Raw genomic sequence first — 18,173 nt, 5'->3', positions numbered from 1 at the left:
GTGTAATGGAGAACTCCACTTACACTTGGATTATGTTGTCTCGGATGGACCTGAGTCAGGATACAAGGTGCACGAGGGGAGTCGTCATCCTCCTCCCACCCATTGCAAGCCAAAACCCTAGCTAGCTTTGTCATGCGTTGCTGAGAACGAGACATTATGAGTTGAGGTTGAGTGGAAGTCAGGCATCGTGCACACTTTGGATGCTGTTTATACTTACAGCCGCTTGATGTCACACAAAGCGTGTATGTATGATTGAAATCACATCACCTCGTGATGCATCAGAATCGATTGGGGTTGGTAGGCAAGCTAACTGTTGACGATGATGATATTGACGAGAGGAAGTGGAGGAGGAGGGTTAGGCCATGTGGGTTTCTTGATACGTGCTCGGATCAGATTGACAATTTGAAGTAAGAAATCATGGATTAGACGACGACTTGGGAGATGAGTCTCCCCTTTCACATCAATTTGCTGATTGATTGATGGGTAAGTGGTAACTGCAGAGAGAAGGGGATGGATGGATGGATGGATGGAGGGGAGGAGGAGACAGTAGGTATTAGCTCCAAGGAACACTTCCCTCCTTGAATCAGGGGCTCAATCAACCCCACCAGCCGTGCGCATGCAACCATCATACACAAACAAATCCAACCAGAGCTCAAATCTATGTGGTCTTACTTGGAAGGAAAAACCACCGCTTGTCTCTTTGCCACCTACTCTCCGTTATTGTATGATAATAAAGTGTTTTATTTAATTATATATATATATATATGTAATTTTAAGTTTATAATTCAATGGAACGAATCATTACCGTTGGACATAAAGAAGAAAGTGATAAATATTTAAACGATAATAGATTCAGTGATAAATCATTCGACTCATTCGGATGTAAATTATGAACATCGAAAAAAAAAATACCTTTTTTATTTTTATAATTTTTATAATTATATTTTTTATTGAATATCTGAAATACTTGATAATTAATTATCTATCATTTTATATTATATTATATTGTTTTTTGACATCATTAAAAATATTATAACTGAAATGAAAAAAATTCTGGGGGTATTATAGGTATAAGAAAACAATAATTATTAGAAAATTACGAAAATGAGATATATATTATTTTTTTTTCACTGTATCCAATATTATAGGAGGTTAAAAAAAAAGTGATATATGAATATGATAAGAATAGAAAAATGCTATAAATGTGCGACGCTAATTGGCAATCTCCCCACGCTATTTGTCTTCATCGTGTCACCCTTTCTCCCTCGGCAAGCGGAAAGGGCGAGTAGAACGCACCATCTTCGTCAATATAACGCCACCCAATTGCTTCTTAAAGCTTCCTAAAGCACATCGACTCCCTTCCCCCCACCCCCCATGGCCTCGCACTGCAAGGAGCGTACATTACCTCTCCTCCTCGTCTTCTTCCTCCTCCTCGCACCGGTCCCGCAGGCCAGACTAGTGCTCCACGTGGGGATGGACACGGTTCGACCCTCCAAAGCCGATCCACTGCACCACCTTCTCCCCAGAAGAAGCTCGCCGCCATCTTCCCCAATCAGAAGCGGCCATGGAGCAAACCATAACGTCGTCAAACCCATGCTGGACTCCGTCCCCAGCCCCGGCGTCGGCCATTAGCTGCTTCATCAGATTCTTCTTCTTCTTCTTCTTTCTTGTGGGACAGATTCGAGGACATTCCATTCATAGGTTTTGTAGGACAAGCATAGTTTTCCTTGCATTGGATTGACTCGATGTGATTGAGCACACGCATGCAGAAGAGGGATGAGAAGAAGTGTGTGTGTGTGTGTGTGCACGCGTAAGATAATACAATCAACCATTTGTGTCTTCTTGGTGCCATTTTATATATGATATGACATTGTTGATCACAGTTGCGTGCATACATGCATAACCCAAAGCATTCGAGGTGGCAACAATGATTTCATGCCATGGCTGTACGTTGTACCTAAAAGCGTCTTCTCAGCACTGTTTGACTTGAGCATGACGACGAAGAAGGATCCAATGGCTTATGCAGACTTTCCACATTTTTTGGGGGCGAGCTTTCGATGATGAAAAGAAGATTGATGTGAGCTGTAGGTAAGCTAATCGTCATGTCCTGTACATGAAAGAACTGAACCCTCATCCTAAAACAACAAAGTCAACAAAGCATTAGTCTCTTCAACCACTAATCTATTCTTCCTGTCATCATTGGTGGAAAAATACCAACCATCAGATTCTACCTTCCTTAGATCATAAACGAGAATTAAATTCTTTGAACAGTATGTTGCACTCCTCGAGGATTTGAAGCCATCAAATTCGATTAGGGAGTGAGTTAGGAAAGATAGTGTTTCTTTTAGGCTCGTTTCAAAGTTGTCTCCTTCAAACCATATATGTCAGGTAAAACTTATCATATCAAATTTGATCGAGTGAAGATTCACTTGGAAATTTGATGCAGATGAGTTAACCATATATTTCTCGATATGCAATGCACTCATCCATGATCTAAGCATCAAAGTATTGATGCATTTTAATCGAGTGAAACATCTCCCTTATGCATTATGCATCTATCCTAAATAAAAAATCCAAAATGTTTGATACATTCTAACTATGAAATATATCCTTGCATGCAATGCATCCATCAAATAATCTTACATCCAAATAAGACTGCATGAGCACAGGATAGACTTACTATCGATGCCAAAACATTTGGAGAGACTGATTAATCTTCTATATGTGATTTTAAAATATGAACTCGATCAACTTTATCATCCTGAATTGATGATCATAATTGATGCTAATCAAAATTACTTAGACAAACGACAATCATTATGACCAAAATATCACATTATGAGAGTATAAATCCAAGTGTATCTGCTCGATTAAATATCCCATATCTAAAACAGAATTAAATCAAATCATCATCATCGCCGTCATTTAAGCTAATCGTGACGCATTATGCTCGAGCAAGAATAAATACTACGTCTACCCAGCAGGCCAACGAGGCCTATTCCTATTTGTGGAGTACGCTGGACCCACCCGTGATTCCATAATTAGTTCCAATCACAGGAAGGTGTGCGCCCGTGCGAGCCGTCTTCGAGTAGGAGAAGCATTTGGCGTCAATCGCAAGGAGGTAGGTGAGCGTGAGAAGCGTATACGAGTACGACTACTTAAGGCCTCTACCGCTTATATACTTCTCGTCCCCCTGAACGGAACGACCTCGTAGGATTCTGCGGCGCGGCTGCGATCGGAAGGGTAGGAGGAGTCGAAGGCGCCGTGCGATATCGGATCGATGGGGTGCGGCGGTTCCTCGCGGAAGAAAGCCCAAGGTTTGATCTCCTCCACCCCGTTTGAGACGTTTATGGTCGCTGTTTTAGGCATCCCTTCTTTTGTATTCTTTCTTGCCCGCGATATAGTCCGGGATCTCCTTCCGATCAATACCGATTGCCGTCGGTGTGAGTCTCGGTGGATCGGTAGGTGGCTGCCACCGGTTGCAGTTGGATTGTCCTCGCTCTGGCAAGCAAAGAGGAGGTGTTGGTGGCTGAAGTGATTTCCATCTCGCTCTTGCAACCACTGGAGGAGAGAAGTGGCATTAGCCGCATTCTCAATTTCACCTACAGAGCGTAGTGCTCTGTCGAGGCCCTAATTTGTTTCATCGCGATTGCTCGATTGAGTGGCAATATCATGCGCTGCTTCTCCTCGTTGGTCATTTGATCGAACGTTTTGGTGGGGCATTCTCATCATGTGTAGCATCCATACAATATATACACTTTTCATCCATTTAAGTCTCGCGTTGTTGTTTTGATTGCTTTGATGTTAAACCCTCGACTTACTGTCAAGGAGATTAGAAAAGATGGGGTTTTGATGGAAGGCCCATCACTGGATGTTGGAGGCGGTTCTCCATGGATCGCACGGCTCCGTTTATTCTCACTGGGAAACATATTAATAGTTCCTCCATATTCACAAAGCAGCAGTGGCGAGTAATGCATGAGGATGAAATCAACAATGCAGCTAGTAAACAATGAGATTATCCCTGTGTTAATCAGGTCCTTAGATGCGTCACTCCAGGTGACGCATGTTAGTTCTCTGAGAATTGGCTATTAACAACCCTCGCTTTGAGACACTTGATGTGATTATGTCAACTATTGGACATTTGCCTGGAGGAACTGTTTTTCTGTAAAATTTAACATCTGTATTACCATGAACATTCCTCGTGATATATATTTTTAGGCATCGTCATTTGTTATTCCACATGAACACTTATGTTAAGATCTTTGCTTTGTAAACAAAATTACTCTGATTATCCAATACTACTCTGAAAGCAGAGAGCAGAGGGAGAGAAAATCACTGTCTGCTGTCACGGCCTGTTGACAATGAGATTTATTGGAGTACATGACTGCATGTAATTGTTTTTTCTTGGTTGATCTGCATATTTCTAAATCTTCTCCTTGCATATGTTGATTGATGTATTATTGCTTCTCCAAGTCTTGATCCCAAAGGAATTTTGACCATGGTCACATTTTTTTAATTGCTCAGACTTTGAGATTCTTTTTCTTTGCACACTGATAAATTGTGTTACTTATCCTGAATTAGATATTATCTCACAAATAATTGCTTTTTGTCTCCATAATTTCTTATAATCGAAACATTTCAATGGTTATACTTGACAGATATATTAGGACAGATAACTTGGGTTCATTGCTTTGGGTGACCATTTACATCCTTTTGTTATAAGCTGATTTCACTATGTACCAAATATTAATATCCTCTTTGGCCAAGACACCGAAAGTTGTTTCAGATAATATCAAATCTTTTTTTTTCTTATTGTATTCTTTGGATGAATATTGTGTACTTTAATTCTTGCAGAGATAAATAAGAAACTCAAAAAGCCAGAGGCCTGGACGCATGCACAACCATTGACAGAAGCACAGCTTAAAAAAATGCGTGAAGAGTTTTGGGACACTGCCCCTTATTACGGCGGTGAAAAAGGTGCCTATTTTATCTTCCTTGCTTTAAGATCTTATATTAGGTGTTCTTCCATGTTAGTGTCTAGAATAGACGATTATTGTTTCATGAATTTCTTTTCAAAAGATAATCAATGTTTTATAAAATGAATCCATAAAAACATTCCAGGAGACAAGATGGAATATTTTTCCCGTTTACTTTATAATTCCATCACACTTGTGGATGGTCCTTGTAAATGTAAATGAATATTAGAAAATGATTTTATTTTCTATTGTTAAGGTTATATTTAGTACAATCCTGTCTTTTGAAATATCAAGCTACTCTATGCTCTTCTGGTTTTCATTTCTCAATTTCCAATGCATCAAATATGCAAACATATGTTCTTGTCTATCAGGGAAGTATCTTTGATTTGGACCTTGACTTAAAGTTTTCAAAAACCATCTCTCTTTCATTCTGCATTGAAATGTCATAGGTCCTTACCAATTAGAAATTACTAATGTTGTCACTATTTTTGTGCAATGATAGAGATTTGGGATGCCCTTCGAGCTGCAGCAGAAAGTGATCTAAAATTTGCACAAACAATAGTTGACAGTGCAGGAATTGTTGTTACGAGTGCTGACATGACAACCTGTTATGATGAGAGAGGTTAGTAGTATGTATTCTTCACATTTTTCTTTCTTTCTTCCAGAGTGCTAAAACTGATGCATCAAATTGTCTCTCAGGTGCAAAATATGAACTTCCCAAGTTTGTTCTGAGCGAGCCAATCAATCTTATTCGAGATAGTTGATTATTCAGTATGGAAGAGCTCAAGCATATAAAAGTTACCATACATCCCTTAGATTAGTCTTTCTACATATTTACTGGAAGTAAAATTGCAGCTTCCATAGTGAGATTTGACATTAATATGTTTAAACCTTAGCCCCTGTTGGGATAAAAAGAAGTCACCAAATTGATGAAGATGCTTTACTTTTTTCTTATATCAATTTTCTCTTTCTCTCGGGCTATTTTCTGTGTTATGAACGTGCTACTATGGTTTACTTATAATATCTTCAACATCCCACAAAACTGTTCAAATTGACTGATTGACACTGGCCAAGTATTTTGTAGTGATATTTAAATCTCTCGTTAAATAGTTTTGACATAAATAAGATCTTGAAAAAAGTTGTCTGGTTCCCTGTGCATCTTATTTCAACATTACACCAACATTAAGAGGGTTGGTGCAAAGTGAAGCTTGTTGTCTTTCGTTCTTGTATTCATAGCAGAGAGGAAGGTAGCTGGTTGTTGCATTGCATGATACTTTTAGCAGTTTTTATACCAAAAAAAAAAACTGTCAGTAGCAATGAAATTTATTCTCTTAAGGACTCCCTGAATGCCTGAGAAACATCTTTATGGTGATGATTAATTGCAATTGATTACCAAAAAGATACATTTATACTTATTCCCTCTTTTGTTGTATGCTTGCTATTCTTTCTTTCTTTTGCATAAATGGGTTGTTGGAATAAGCCTTTTGGCTTTTAAAAGTTATTCTAGATGTCCCAAACTAGTAACATATAGGTTACTGTTAAATGATGTTTGCCTATAAAGGTTTCTAGCTCTCGGGTGCTGGATATAATTCCATTGGAAACTTTTGTTCTTTTTGTTCATCGTGACTGTTAATCTATTGCTGCAGAATTATCATGCAATTAATCTACTTTATCTGTATCCATTGTTTTTGTATTGCTTTTGTGGTCAACACATTAGGTTGTCAAAATCAGGCCAGAGTGTTGCCAATCTACTGTCATTAATTCATTATTTCCTTATGTTCTTTGCTAATTGTATTCTATTATTCATGTTTGTGGTGAACAGGTGTAAGTTTCAATATGTTACAGATTTCTATCTACAGATTTCATATTTTCTTGCCTTACTTTGTGCACATTTGTTGGTGCATTATCTCTCTTTTGTAAACAGTGTTTTTAAAATGCATGGACTACAAGATTACAGTTAAAATCCTGTTCATTTCTCCAACTAGCAAAAGTTGGAAAAGACATCAGCTAGGGTTCCTTCCTATCAGAATAATTTGTACTTGACCTCCTATTTAGATGCTTTTATTGGGTTACTACTATCACCAACAAACAAATTTGTATTCTACCTTTGATATTTGAGGATCACTACAAAAGCACATTGATTTCTGTCACTGGTAATGCACATCTGAATTCCAAAGTGAAGGTGCAATTTGGTACTTATGTTGTTGAGATTTTTTGTTTTGGCTGGTGCATATTTAGGTAGACAAATATTCTCTACAACTTGCACCAGAACAGAACTCCATTGTCTTGACTTGTGGGAGTTCTTGAGCCAGAGAATGACCTATCCTATTTGTTCTTGTCCTAGTTGGACGGTGATAGTGTGAATTATAATTCCTAACATTGTTGCATTAATACTTGGATTTCTAACATGATTGGAGCTGAGATCACTCCATGGCTATCCATGGATCAAACCAACAGCATAGCCAACGCAAATGTCACTTACAAGCCTTTACTTGTCTCTACTCCTCCCACCAAATCTTCACCTGCCTTGTTGGACTCATTCCATGCCTCTCGCCATTTCATGGCGTCTGGTCTCGAGGACTTTTCCTCTAGCAAGCAATGTTACACAGTGTGGTGGGCGTGGAAGGTCGGCCACATGACCTTTCATTCATGCTTAGCTCTTAATCCCATGAATCTAATCGAAGGCAGGCGTGGCTTTTGTGACCGGCCGTCGAGTTTGACGTAAGACTCTTTATCAGTATACTTCTCTCCGCCTTCTCTGACGTGTGGCCGACGCAGTGCGTCGACTAGCTTCCAGTTGGCGCTCTTTGAATCAGCAATCTGTGTCTGAAATGTGACTTAGAATACCTAAACTACCCCTCCATGCATTCCTCCGTAAGCATATATAACGTGGAAATTTGTCAGATGTTAATTAGAATACCGAATGTGCCCTTTATGGGCCCTTCTTTATTTCCTCGGCGAGGAAATCAACCCCGCGCGCTTGTCGATCGAGAACCCTAAGAGCCTTCGGCACCCCTAATCGTGAGGATATCCGAGCGATGACCTCCCCGCTCGCGTTCCTATACGTCCGGCGCCGGCGGTCGCCCCTCGCCGGAGCGTTCTTCGCCCCCGGGGACCTGTCCGGCGCCGCCCTCCTCCACGCCCTCGCCGCCCTCCTCCACGCCCTCGCCGCGCTCTCCGCCGATGTCGCCTGCTGGCCTGCCCGGTCCCAGCGCCGTAACTGCCGGTCCCTCGCCCGCGTGCTCGGGATCCTCGCCATCTTCTTCGATTCCCTTAAGGAATCCTTCGCCCCCTCGCCCTCCTCCCCCCTCCCGCCGCGGTTCCCCCCCTCGGCCGTGCTGTGCCTCCGGGAGCTCTACATCTTTGTCTACAGAGCCAAGCTCCTCCTGGAGTACTGCTCCCAGTCGAGCCGGCTCTGGCTTCTGATACGGAGCCCCCAGATCTCGGGCTACTTCCACGACCTCTCCCAGGAGCTGGCCACGCTGCTCGAAGTCCTCCCCGTTGACGACCTCCGCCTCGCCGCCGACGTCCGCGAGCAGATCGAGCTCCTCCGGCGGCAGTGCCGGCGATCCAAGCTCTGCCTCGACCCCAACGAGGAGGATCTCCGACAAAAGATCCAATCTTTCTTGGGTCAGTTCGAGACCAGGAAGGCACCGGATCCTGTGGAGCTTCGGAACACTTTCTTCGACCGGCTGGGAATCCGTGACGCCAGGGCTTGCCGGAAGGAGATCGAATTCCTGGAAGAACATATCTTTAATCAGGAAGAAGACGTCGATACGTCCGTCATCAGCGGGGTAATTGCGCTCACGCGGTATTGCAGATTCTTGCTGTTTGGATTCCAAGAAATGGAGGTCGAGAGGCCCTTCAGCGACCAGGGTAAGATATCGAGGAAGCGATTGGTGAGTCAGGGGAGCAGTGTGAGCCAGGGGAGCGGCGATTTCTCGCTGACGATCCCCAAGGACTTCTGCTGCCCGATCTCGCTCGATCTGATGAAAGACCCGGTGGTCGTCTCTACTGGTCAGACGTACGATCGTGCTTCCATCACTCAGTGGATCGAAGAAGGGCATCGCACTTGCCCTAACTCTGGCCAAACTCTTTCGAGCAATCGCCTTATCCCGAACAGAGCTCTTAGAAGCTTGATCTCCCAGTGGTGTGCCGCTTACGGAATCCCACACGAGACCCCCGATGGCGCTGATGCTTCAGCTGAGAGCATCGTGGCAGCATGCACTAGCAAGGCGGCAACTGAAGCAAACAGAGCCACCGCAAGAATCTTAGTGCAGCAGCTGTCGGTCGGTTCGCAGGAATCGAAGGCCGTCGCTGCCCGCGAGCTCCGGCTGCTGGCGAAGACCGGGAGGGAGAACAGGTCTTTCATTGCGGAGGCAGGGGCCATCCCCCTTCTCTGCCGCCTCTTCCGGTCGACGAACCTGATGGCCCAACAGAACGCGGTGACCGCGATGCTAAACATATCCATTCACGACGACAACAAGAGCCGGATCGTGGAGGAGGAAGGATGCCTGAGATTGATCGTTCACGTTCTGAGGCATGGGTTGACCGGCGAGGCAAGGGAGAACGCGGCGGCCACATTGTTCAGCCTGTCTGCCGTGCACGACTTCAAGAAAACGATCGTGGACGAGGAGGGTGCTGTGGTCGGACTGGCCAATTTGCTGATGCAGGGAAGCCAAAGAGGGAAGAAGGATGCAGTGATGGCGCTGTTCAATCTTTCGACTCACTTGGACACCTGGTCTCGGATGCTGGAATTGGGGGCGGTGTCGGCGCTGCTCGAAGCACTGAAAGACGAGAGCGTCGCCGAAGAGGCCTTAGGAGCTTTGGCATTGCTCATGAGGCAGCCCGCGGTGGCACAGGCAGTCGGGAGTGAGGACGCTGCGATCGCCAGCCTGTTGGAGATGATGAGGAGGGGAACCCCAAAGAGGAAGGAGAACGCGGTGGCAGCGCTGCATGAGATGTGCCAGCGTGGTGGTCTGCCTGTGACGCAGAAGGTGGCCAAGACGCCGATGTTGGGCGGGTTGATCCAGACCATCCTGTTCACGGGGACGAAAAGGGCCAGAAGAAAGGCGGCGTTGCTTGCTAGGATGTGCCAGAGGTGTGACTCGCCGGCGGCCATGGTATATGGGAACGAATGGAGTCCGAGCCGCGCGTTGGCGAGAAGCAGCTCCTCGAGAGGTTCGAGCTTCCGAAGCGGGGATGTGTCGGTTTCCATGTCCAGGGCTGTTCGAGTACCTGTGCTATAGCCTGGATGCTAGTAATGCGGTTTCCATGCACATCGTTCCTGTAAGTTCATTGGAAGAATTGTTGAAAGAAGATGAATCAAAATACTGTTCTACACAACACATGATCTATAAATTATGGTGAAATGATTTGAAACAGAGCTCACAAGCCCGCTGGTGGATTACTGTGCTGTTCACTGGTGTGATAGCAGGAAAGGAGGAGCGGACATCGGTTGCTGTTCGTTTCCGAACTGCTTTTTACCAAAACACCCCCCAACACCCCCACAAAAAAAAACCCCCACACACGTGACAATCACGTGCTGTTTTTATTGGATGCTATAAATCGACCATCGGCTGTCTCCCTTGCGGATAGGGACGATTACTTTTGCTGGGGGGAGATGATGACGCAGGCGCTCCTCTTCCCAAACGGCAGCCTCCGCTCGCCGACCGCTTTCTTTCCGCCGCCTCTGAAGCTTGGGCATCCCAGATCGATCTACGGGGCAGGTAAAGCCCTGTGTTCCACCACCCTGTTTGCGCTGCTCCTGTGTCGTCTGCTGCTGAGATTGTTCCTTTCGTTAAAGGAAAGGAACATAAACAAGAACTACCATCAGCAGGATGGCGCTATCGTTGTGGATTCTGGATTATCGAAGCTTTAGCATAGTCTAGTTGTGATGACCATGCAAATCGAACCGTGTTCCTACTGATTTCAACTTCCAAATTGCAACATGTTTGCTTTCTTCATGGTGTGTGACATGATAAGTGGCAGAATGCAGGCACCGATCCGAGCCTCCCTCTTCTATGCAATGACCAAATGGAATAGCTTGGATTTGGGGTTGTAAGGGGAAGTGGATCAACGATGGGGTTAAAATGGGCACCCTTGCAATCAAGAAATTTGTGTGTGTGTGTGTGGAAGCCCAAATCAGGAATACTTCTTCATGATAATAGTAGGATCGCAAAGGACCTCCGTAGATAACATTAGAGGAGCATCTATGAAGAGGAAAAAAATGCTGCTTAATTAGGAAGAATGACCTGCCCAACTAGTAGTAGTCTTCATGGGGGCAACGTTTGACTGTTGGTTCCACCATCATTTTCTTGCCAAATTATGAATCACCTTCGCTTCTCATGCTATCCTATTATGATGAATGGGTAAAGGATACTATTAAATTGGTGCATAACATTTAGTACATTTTTATTTAGATGTCTGGTGCAGTATCGGAAACTAAATTTGTTACACACATCTTAAAGTCTGTAACCTTTAGGTTGTCAGCAGAATGCCTTGTTCATGCTTGAAAAAGATTTAGCTATGTTACTTGCAACTGAGTATCACCTTTTGATGCAGCTTATTGAACTTGGCAGAGATTACAGATGCCGTTCTACACAATGCATCTCAAAGTGGCACATCTCGATTTCCCATATTGAGTATTAGATATGAAGGAAATGGAGGAGGACGTCCTCGGAAAGACACATCTCCTAATAAGACTAGGAAAGAGGTTGATAGGTTGAAGGACCCACCAACATCAAATGTTGAGTCATCAAATGCTGCTAGTCAGGATGAGATAATCGCTTTGTTCAAAAGGATACAGACTTCAATCTCGAAAGGTAGACCAGCTACTCCGAGAAGGAGAAACCTCAAAAGTCAAAAGGAGAAGAAAACTGGTGAACCAATTCCAAAGGATTTCAAACAGGAACAAGTAAGAGGTATGTAAATGCAGAATCATGTGTACTTTACCTTTGATTTTAAATATATGAGTTACTTATTGGCATTCTCATACATTTAAGTTCTTCACGTTGCGTAAAATTATGGAGTTGAATAGTGATGATTTCATATTCACCAAACCTAAATTTCCTATTAGGTGTTGTAAACTTGTTTCCTTCGCCATAGCTGGGAGGCGGCTAAACAGTTCTACAATGAGGATCTTATGTATCATGCATTTCCTGCTATTTTTACTGTTTATTCTTTGTTTGTGTCAACCCAAACTTTTTAAATTTTGATTTACGTGGATTAAGTTGCAAGAAAAGATGATGGTGCGCCACTGTCGGAAAAGAGTAGGCTGTTGGAAGGTTAAACATCCAATAATAATGTGTTCTCTGATGATGCAGAAGTTGCAAGACCAGTCTCAAAATTTGTGAAGAAGTCACCTATCCCATCACCTTCATTGGTACAAGATGATAAGGAGGTAGCTGAGGAACAACTGCAATCAGTAATGAGTAACAAAGTGGCCGACAAACAACAGCAGCAGGCACTAACTACAGATAGAGAATCCAATGTGCAGAATCTAGATGAATTGAAGCTCCCCGAGTTGAAAGAACTTGCAAAAAGGAGGGGAATAAAAGGTTACTCAAAGCTGAAGAAAGGAGAAGTGTTACAACTTTTGAAGGGGCTGTCAGAATCCACATGATGAGTTGGAAGCTTCACAAGGACAAGGAGATTTGATGCTAAAGAATCCAAAGATCTTTCAACTGACATAGCTGTTGATTCTTTCAGTTTCTTTACGAGGAATTAGTCTTTTGGTTCATGTGGCTTCATTAGTTTCTTGTTTGACTTGGTTAAATTTAGGTGTCTTTCTTCTCAGTTTCAGTGATTCTTTCTTTGATGTCTTATGTTTTGTTTGAATCAAACAAAGATCTCTCTTTGAACTGGATTGGTTAATGGTTCTTTGTTAATGAGCCACCTTCTGTGACAAGCCCTGTCAAGGATCGTTAACGACTGTTAAATACTATACTTGATATTTTGATGCGTCTCTATTTCTGTCTAATGATCAGATTTGTTGTGAGGAATAGAGAGATATTAATGATATCTGGATTGATTCAACTTGTTTGAGCCTGCACAAGAAACTCAAGTAGAGTCGAGAGGGTCTCTTCGATGCTCTAATTGACCTGAGAATGGAAAGTAAAAATTTTAAGTTAAGTCAATTAATGATGAATTATTTTAGGATTTCACGTTGGGTCGAGGCTTAGATGACTCGATTAATGTGATCCGACCCTCGATCATCTCGATCTAATATGATGTACGCTTACATCATACATAGGAGAGGATCCTTTGTCCCCGATGTGGCATTTTCGTTATTTCAAGCTGCCGTCACGAGCAAACGAGAATTCTAAATAGAATCAGGGTTTCATTCGATCCTCCGCTGAAGCGAGCCGCAGCTGTTCGACTCCTACGCTCGCCCCCGTCTTCGATCTCTCTCTCTCTCTCTCGCGATGGTTGTCGTCACCCCTCATTCTTTCCTTTCCCCCTTCTCCGTTCCCTCCTCTGAATGAATCTTTCTTTTTTTCTCCTCCTCCGATCGCAGGGTTCCGAGAAGAAGCTGTCGAACCGGATGCGGGATATCAAGGGCCAGAACCTCGTCCGCAACGTCTCTGTGGCAGAGAGTCGCGATCGCTTCACTAGAGCCGCTAAGGTATGGTCGGAGTCATTTCCTATTTCTATTATGCACTTTATATACGGGTTGATATTTGGTTTCCTTGTCCCAAGTTCTTATTTTGATCGCCCGATTATGTTTTCTACATGGTATGAGGTGAAACCATGCATGATTTGAAATCAATGCTGAAAGTTTTCATCTTTGCGCTTATATGATTTCTTATCCCTCTGACTCTAGCCTTGGATGACCTTGTGAATCTGCTTTCTGGGTGCAACATCAACATAATGAACAATTTATTTGTTTATTGGAAAGTCTCAGCTGCGTTTGTAACTCTTATAGTTATGTAAATGATTGCTTACTGCACCAGGACGCGTGTTTGCTTATATCCTCGTTTCTCAAGTTCATCAGATAAACTAGTCCTAATTGGTAGTTGATCTTTCTCATATGTGTTGCATTATTTAAGAATGCAAGGTTTTGCTTTTCTTAACTTGCAGGTTGTATTGAGTTTATTAGTTGTATCTCCTGTTTCCGCAGCCAATGTAGGTTCTAGAGCAGTTGAGCGGGCAGACACCAGTTTTCTCAAAGGGTACCATTGTTGTTACACACAACAAGTGTCTTAGATGAATAATTTTGAGATTCTTTGTTGATATGCCGACTCCTATGGCTGATACAATTTGGCACCGAGTTACACTGTCCGGTTGTTTGGTATCAAGCGTAATGAGAAGATTGCATGCTATGTCACAGTCAGAGGTGACTAGGCCATGCAACTTCTGTTGAGCAGACTGAAAGTGAAAGAATATGAGCTGTTGGGGAGAAACTTCAGCAATACTGGTTGCTTTGAACACATTGATCTTGGGATTAAGTAAGCGATTTTGTTTAGTTGTATTGCTAGTTTTTCTTGGATACCAAAGTATATACTCTAGAAAAATCTGAACCTGTGTTTTAGTATCCATATTAACATTTATGATTCTGTCAGAGTTATTAGCTGTCGTTGGAACATGTCTAAGTGTATTATTCTTACCATTAGGGTATAAATAAGATGTTGGGGAATGTGATCAATGTAAATTCCAACTCTGGAAAGCAAGCATAGGCAATCTACATGCAGCTTAGTCAGTGTTTATGTATGTCTATTGTGACTGTTAGGTGGCTGGCTTGGAGAATACTTGATAGCACATCTTGTTATCCACTGTCCAATATGGACCTAGTTCCTTAAATATCATAGCTAAGGGCACATGTCAAATTAGAGTTGTTGCAAAAACACACGATTACAGTTTCATCAAGTTTGATATGTTACTAGTCCTTGAATAATTTGGTTTGGCATGACCATCAGTTGAACTCTTTGATATGTTAAAGATCAATTCATTTTTTTTAAATATTCATGCTTGCTTATTAGTCCTTCTTACTGAATGAGATGTTATTTTACAGATCTGATCCTTCAACTGGTATCTATGGCATGGATTTCTATGTCGTCTTGGAGCAAGCTGGCTGTCGTGTGAACCATCGACACCCGATGCAGCATCACCAAGGAGGACACAATGAAGTGGCTCCAAGTGAAATATGAGGGTGTCATCTTCAACAAGTCTCAGGCAGTCACAGGTCCTTGGAGTTTGGTATATGACTGGACCCTGAAAGTTGTTCTACAGATAAATAGCGCTCGTCTTTTTTTTTTTTCTTCATCAGAGTTTTTTTCTTTTTTACACAAAAAAGAAAATAAGCTACTGTTCCAATTTTGTGTGACAAAGAAATTTGTGCTTTTAGCAGTTGGAGATGTTATTTTGTTGCTAGTGTATGACTTCATTATATATCTGCAGTCTTTGCATGCCTCACAACAAGATGGATAAAGTAACTTCCAGACTATAAAATCTTTTTAGATACACTATAGAGATTGGTAGATGATGTTTTTAGTAGGCAACATCAGTATGACACTTAGGTTACATTAGGAGGATCTTTGAATACATAATTGCTTGTGTTTCCAAGCATTTAAGAGGTGCATATCTTAAATTAGGGTTCCTTGACATGGGAATAAAATGAGGATAATTACATAGTCAACTCAAGGGCCAAGATTTTAGGTGAGAATTGCTTCATGAATAATTTTGGAAGATTTCTTTTTTTTTTCTGTTGCCAGTGTTGATGAGTATTCCAACAACCAAGAAATTTTAAAATATTCTGTCATCTTTGTGTTGCCATGGAAAGTCATGATATCTGATTCAAGAGATATGTTCCTCAAAAAGGACTACATGAATGAGTAATGGATTTCATCAGATTTTGTTGCTTTTCAAAGTAGAAAGGAACAGAAATTTTGTTTAGAGACTTTATTTGCAAGTGGTATGTATGTATGTATGTATGTAGAGAGAGAGAGAGAGAGAGAGAGAGAGAGAGAGAGAGAGAGAGAGAGAGAGCACCAGTTTTCAGATGTGGTTAGTGAGAACAAGCCGACATGGTGGCTGGAAACACTCCCCAGCACAAGAACTTTATTAATATCTGATACTGGGATAGATCCTCGATGATTAATATACTCATGCATGATCCATGTGACGTACAAACCTTATCATGACATGGAAACATCACCAGATTGCAGGAGATGGATTGTCACGAACAGAGAACGGAGATGACACCACGCTCCGTTCATCTTCTACTCTCCCTGCTTCCATGCCTTTCAATCTTGTCAGCCTATTCACTTCCGGATCCTCAGAGCTTCCTCCTCTGCCTCTCTTCTACCGCTTCACCCTCCACCGACTGGTCTCGTCTCCTCTACCTCCCCAACAGCCCTTCCTACTTCTCCCTCCTCAATTCCTCCATCCAAAACCTCAGATTCTCTTCCCCTGAAACACCAAAACCCCTCCTCATCATCGCTCCGACTGATGCATCCCAAGTTCAAGCATTGGTCATCTGCTGCAGGGATCACGGCCTGCCGATCCGAGTTCGGAGCGGCGGGCACGACTACGAAGGCTTGTCGTACCGATCCGAGAAGAAGAGCAGCTTTGTCTTGGTCGATCTGGCCGACCTCCGGTCGGTGAGCGTCGACGTAGAACACGCCGTGGCTTGGGTGGAAGCTGGAGCCACCGTCGGCGAACTCTACTATAGGATTGCAGAACACAGCGGGACGCTTGGGTTCCCCGCCGGCGTCTGCCCCACGGTCGGCGTCGGCGGCCACTTTAGTGGCGGCGGCTTTGGGCTCTTGTGGCGGAAGTATGGCCTCGCAGCTGACAACGTTTTGGACGCCAAGGTAATCGACGTCGATGGCAGGATCCTGGACAGGGAATCCATGGGCGAGGACCTCTTCTGGGCCATTAGAGGCGGCGGCGGAGCAAGCTTCGGTGTCATCGTCTCTTGGAAGGTCAGATTGGTCCCCGTCCCTGCCACCGTGAGCATGTTCACCGTTCACAGGACGTCGGAGCAGGGAGCAATCGAGCTGATGAACAAATGGCAGAACATTGCTCACCTGCTCCATGACGACCTGCTCCTCCGCGTTAACATAGCCCAAACCGAGGGGGCAAAGAGGAGGGTGGAGGCGGTGTTCATGTCCATGTTTCTTGGAGACTGCGAAGGGCTCCTCCAACACATGGGGCACAGCTTCCCGGAGCTGGGCGTGGAGAGGGACGACTGCAGAGAGATGACTTGGATCGAGTCTGCAGTACATGCCGCAGGGCACACAAACAGAGAGCCGATAGAGATTCTCACGGACAGAGGATTGCAGCCGAAGATCTTCAACAAAGGCAAGTCTGACTACGTGACAGAGCCCATCCCGATGACGGGGTGGGAAGCCATCTGGGGTAGGATCTCCGAGGAGAAAGCTGGTTCGATGCGGATCGATCCCTGTGGTGGGAGGATGAGTGAGATAGAAGAGTCACAGACGCCGTATCCTCACAGGAAGGGCAACCTCTTCATCATCCACTACCTTTCTATATGGAAAGATGGTGGTGTTGCAGAATCCAAGCAGCACTTGGATTGGAGCAGGAGGATGTACAGATTCATGACTCCATACGTCTCCAAGCATCCTCGAGCTGCGTATGTCAACTTCAGGGATCTTGACCTGGGAAAGAACGATGGTAGCAGGAGCTACTCTGAGGCGAAGGTTTGGGGTGAGAAGTACTTCAAGAACAACTTTAGGAGGTTGGCCATGGTGAAGGGCGTGGTGGATCCTGGCAACTTTTTCAGCCATGAACAGAGCATCCCACCTCTTGTCGTCGAGACTGAGAAGATGTCACAGTAGATTGGCTCCGAGAGGATGCCATCGATCAGTATCTTGTTATGATCTCACTGTTTCCTCTACCCACAAATCAGCAATATGCTCCTATCAACCGTGTGTTTGAATTTGACATGTAGAGTTATTGCATGTGTTAATAAGCTGAGAGAACCGAGAGTACGGTGACAGCTTTGGCTTCTTTCCCACTGCCTTTGGATGGCAACATCCACTGTGAGTGAGAAACATCATTGAACTTTCCTGGGACATTTTATACTCTCACTAGTTTAATCTGACAACAGTCATGTGAGCTCACTGCATTTGACAGATACTTGTCAGTGTCCCGAGCTCAGGTTAAAGTAATTAGGCCGCCGGACATGGGAGTCAACACTGTTCATATAGATATGGCTTCAGATAATGTTCTATC

The 18,173-nt window shown here is 43.7% G+C and overlaps 4 protein-coding genes and 1 long non-coding RNA gene across 6 annotated transcripts; all 5 read left to right on the top strand.

Annotated features, from left to right (window-relative positions):
* The first annotated feature begins 3,192 nt into the window (after positions 1 to 3,192).
* On the top strand, positions 3,193 to 6,008 carry LOC103975455 (uncharacterized). The gene is made up of 4 exons (XM_009390421.3): positions 3,193 to 3,317; positions 4,855 to 4,977; positions 5,479 to 5,598; positions 5,676 to 6,008. Exons 1-4 carry the CDS (start codon positions 3,281 to 3,283, stop codon positions 5,738 to 5,740), a joined length of 345 nt encoding a protein of 114 aa, XP_009388696.1. The 5' UTR covers positions 3,193 to 3,280; the 3' UTR covers positions 5,741 to 6,008.
* A 1,933-nt stretch (positions 6,009 to 7,941) lies between these two features.
* Positions 7,942 to 10,475, top strand: LOC103975456 (U-box domain-containing protein 17). Its single transcript, XM_018822465.2, has 2 exons — positions 7,942 to 10,265; positions 10,362 to 10,475. The coding sequence occupies exon 1, from the start codon at positions 8,015 to 8,017 to the stop codon at positions 10,223 to 10,225; it is 2,211 nt and encodes a 736-aa protein (XP_018678010.2). The 5' UTR covers positions 7,942 to 8,014; the 3' UTR covers positions 10,226 to 10,265; positions 10,362 to 10,475.
* A 95-nt stretch (positions 10,476 to 10,570) lies between these two features.
* LOC103975458 (SAP-like protein BP-73) lies at positions 10,571 to 12,944 on the top strand. 2 transcript variants are annotated; one of them, XM_009390423.3, is made up of 3 exons: positions 10,571 to 10,705; positions 11,558 to 11,899; positions 12,302 to 12,944. In XM_009390423.3, exons 1-3 carry the CDS (start codon positions 10,600 to 10,602, stop codon positions 12,598 to 12,600), a joined length of 747 nt encoding a protein of 248 aa, XP_009388698.2. In that variant the 5' UTR covers positions 10,571 to 10,599; the 3' UTR covers positions 12,601 to 12,944. The 2 variants fall into 2 exon arrangements, with proteins under 2 accessions (XP_009388698.2, XP_064995697.1); XM_065139625.1 differs by lacking the exon at positions 10,571 to 10,705 and adding an exon at positions 10,712 to 11,347 and having other exon boundaries at positions 11,541 to 11,899.
* Positions 12,945 to 13,254: 310 nt separating this feature from the next.
* LOC135631754 (uncharacterized) lies at positions 13,255 to 15,214 on the top strand. Its single transcript, XR_010494488.1, has 3 exons — positions 13,255 to 13,405; positions 13,495 to 13,602; positions 14,989 to 15,214. It is a non-coding gene; the product is annotated as an uncharacterized LOC135631754 (long non-coding RNA).
* Positions 15,215 to 15,945: 731 nt separating this feature from the next.
* On the top strand, positions 15,946 to 17,879 carry LOC103975460 (tetrahydroberberine oxidase). The gene has a single exon (XM_009390424.3). It carries the CDS (start codon positions 16,145 to 16,147, stop codon positions 17,774 to 17,776), a length of 1,632 nt encoding a protein of 543 aa, XP_009388699.3. The 5' UTR covers positions 15,946 to 16,144; the 3' UTR covers positions 17,777 to 17,879.
* The last annotated feature ends 294 nt before the right edge of the window (positions 17,880 to 18,173 follow it).

The sequence above is a fragment of the Musa acuminata genome, chromosome BXJ3-2 (genome assembly GCF_036884655.1).
Source record: "Musa acuminata AAA Group cultivar baxijiao chromosome BXJ3-2, Cavendish_Baxijiao_AAA, whole genome shotgun sequence".
In the NCBI taxonomy this organism is placed as follows: Eukaryota; Viridiplantae; Streptophyta; class Magnoliopsida; order Zingiberales; family Musaceae; genus Musa; species Musa acuminata.
This window is presented reverse-complemented; position numbering and strand designations above follow the sequence as displayed.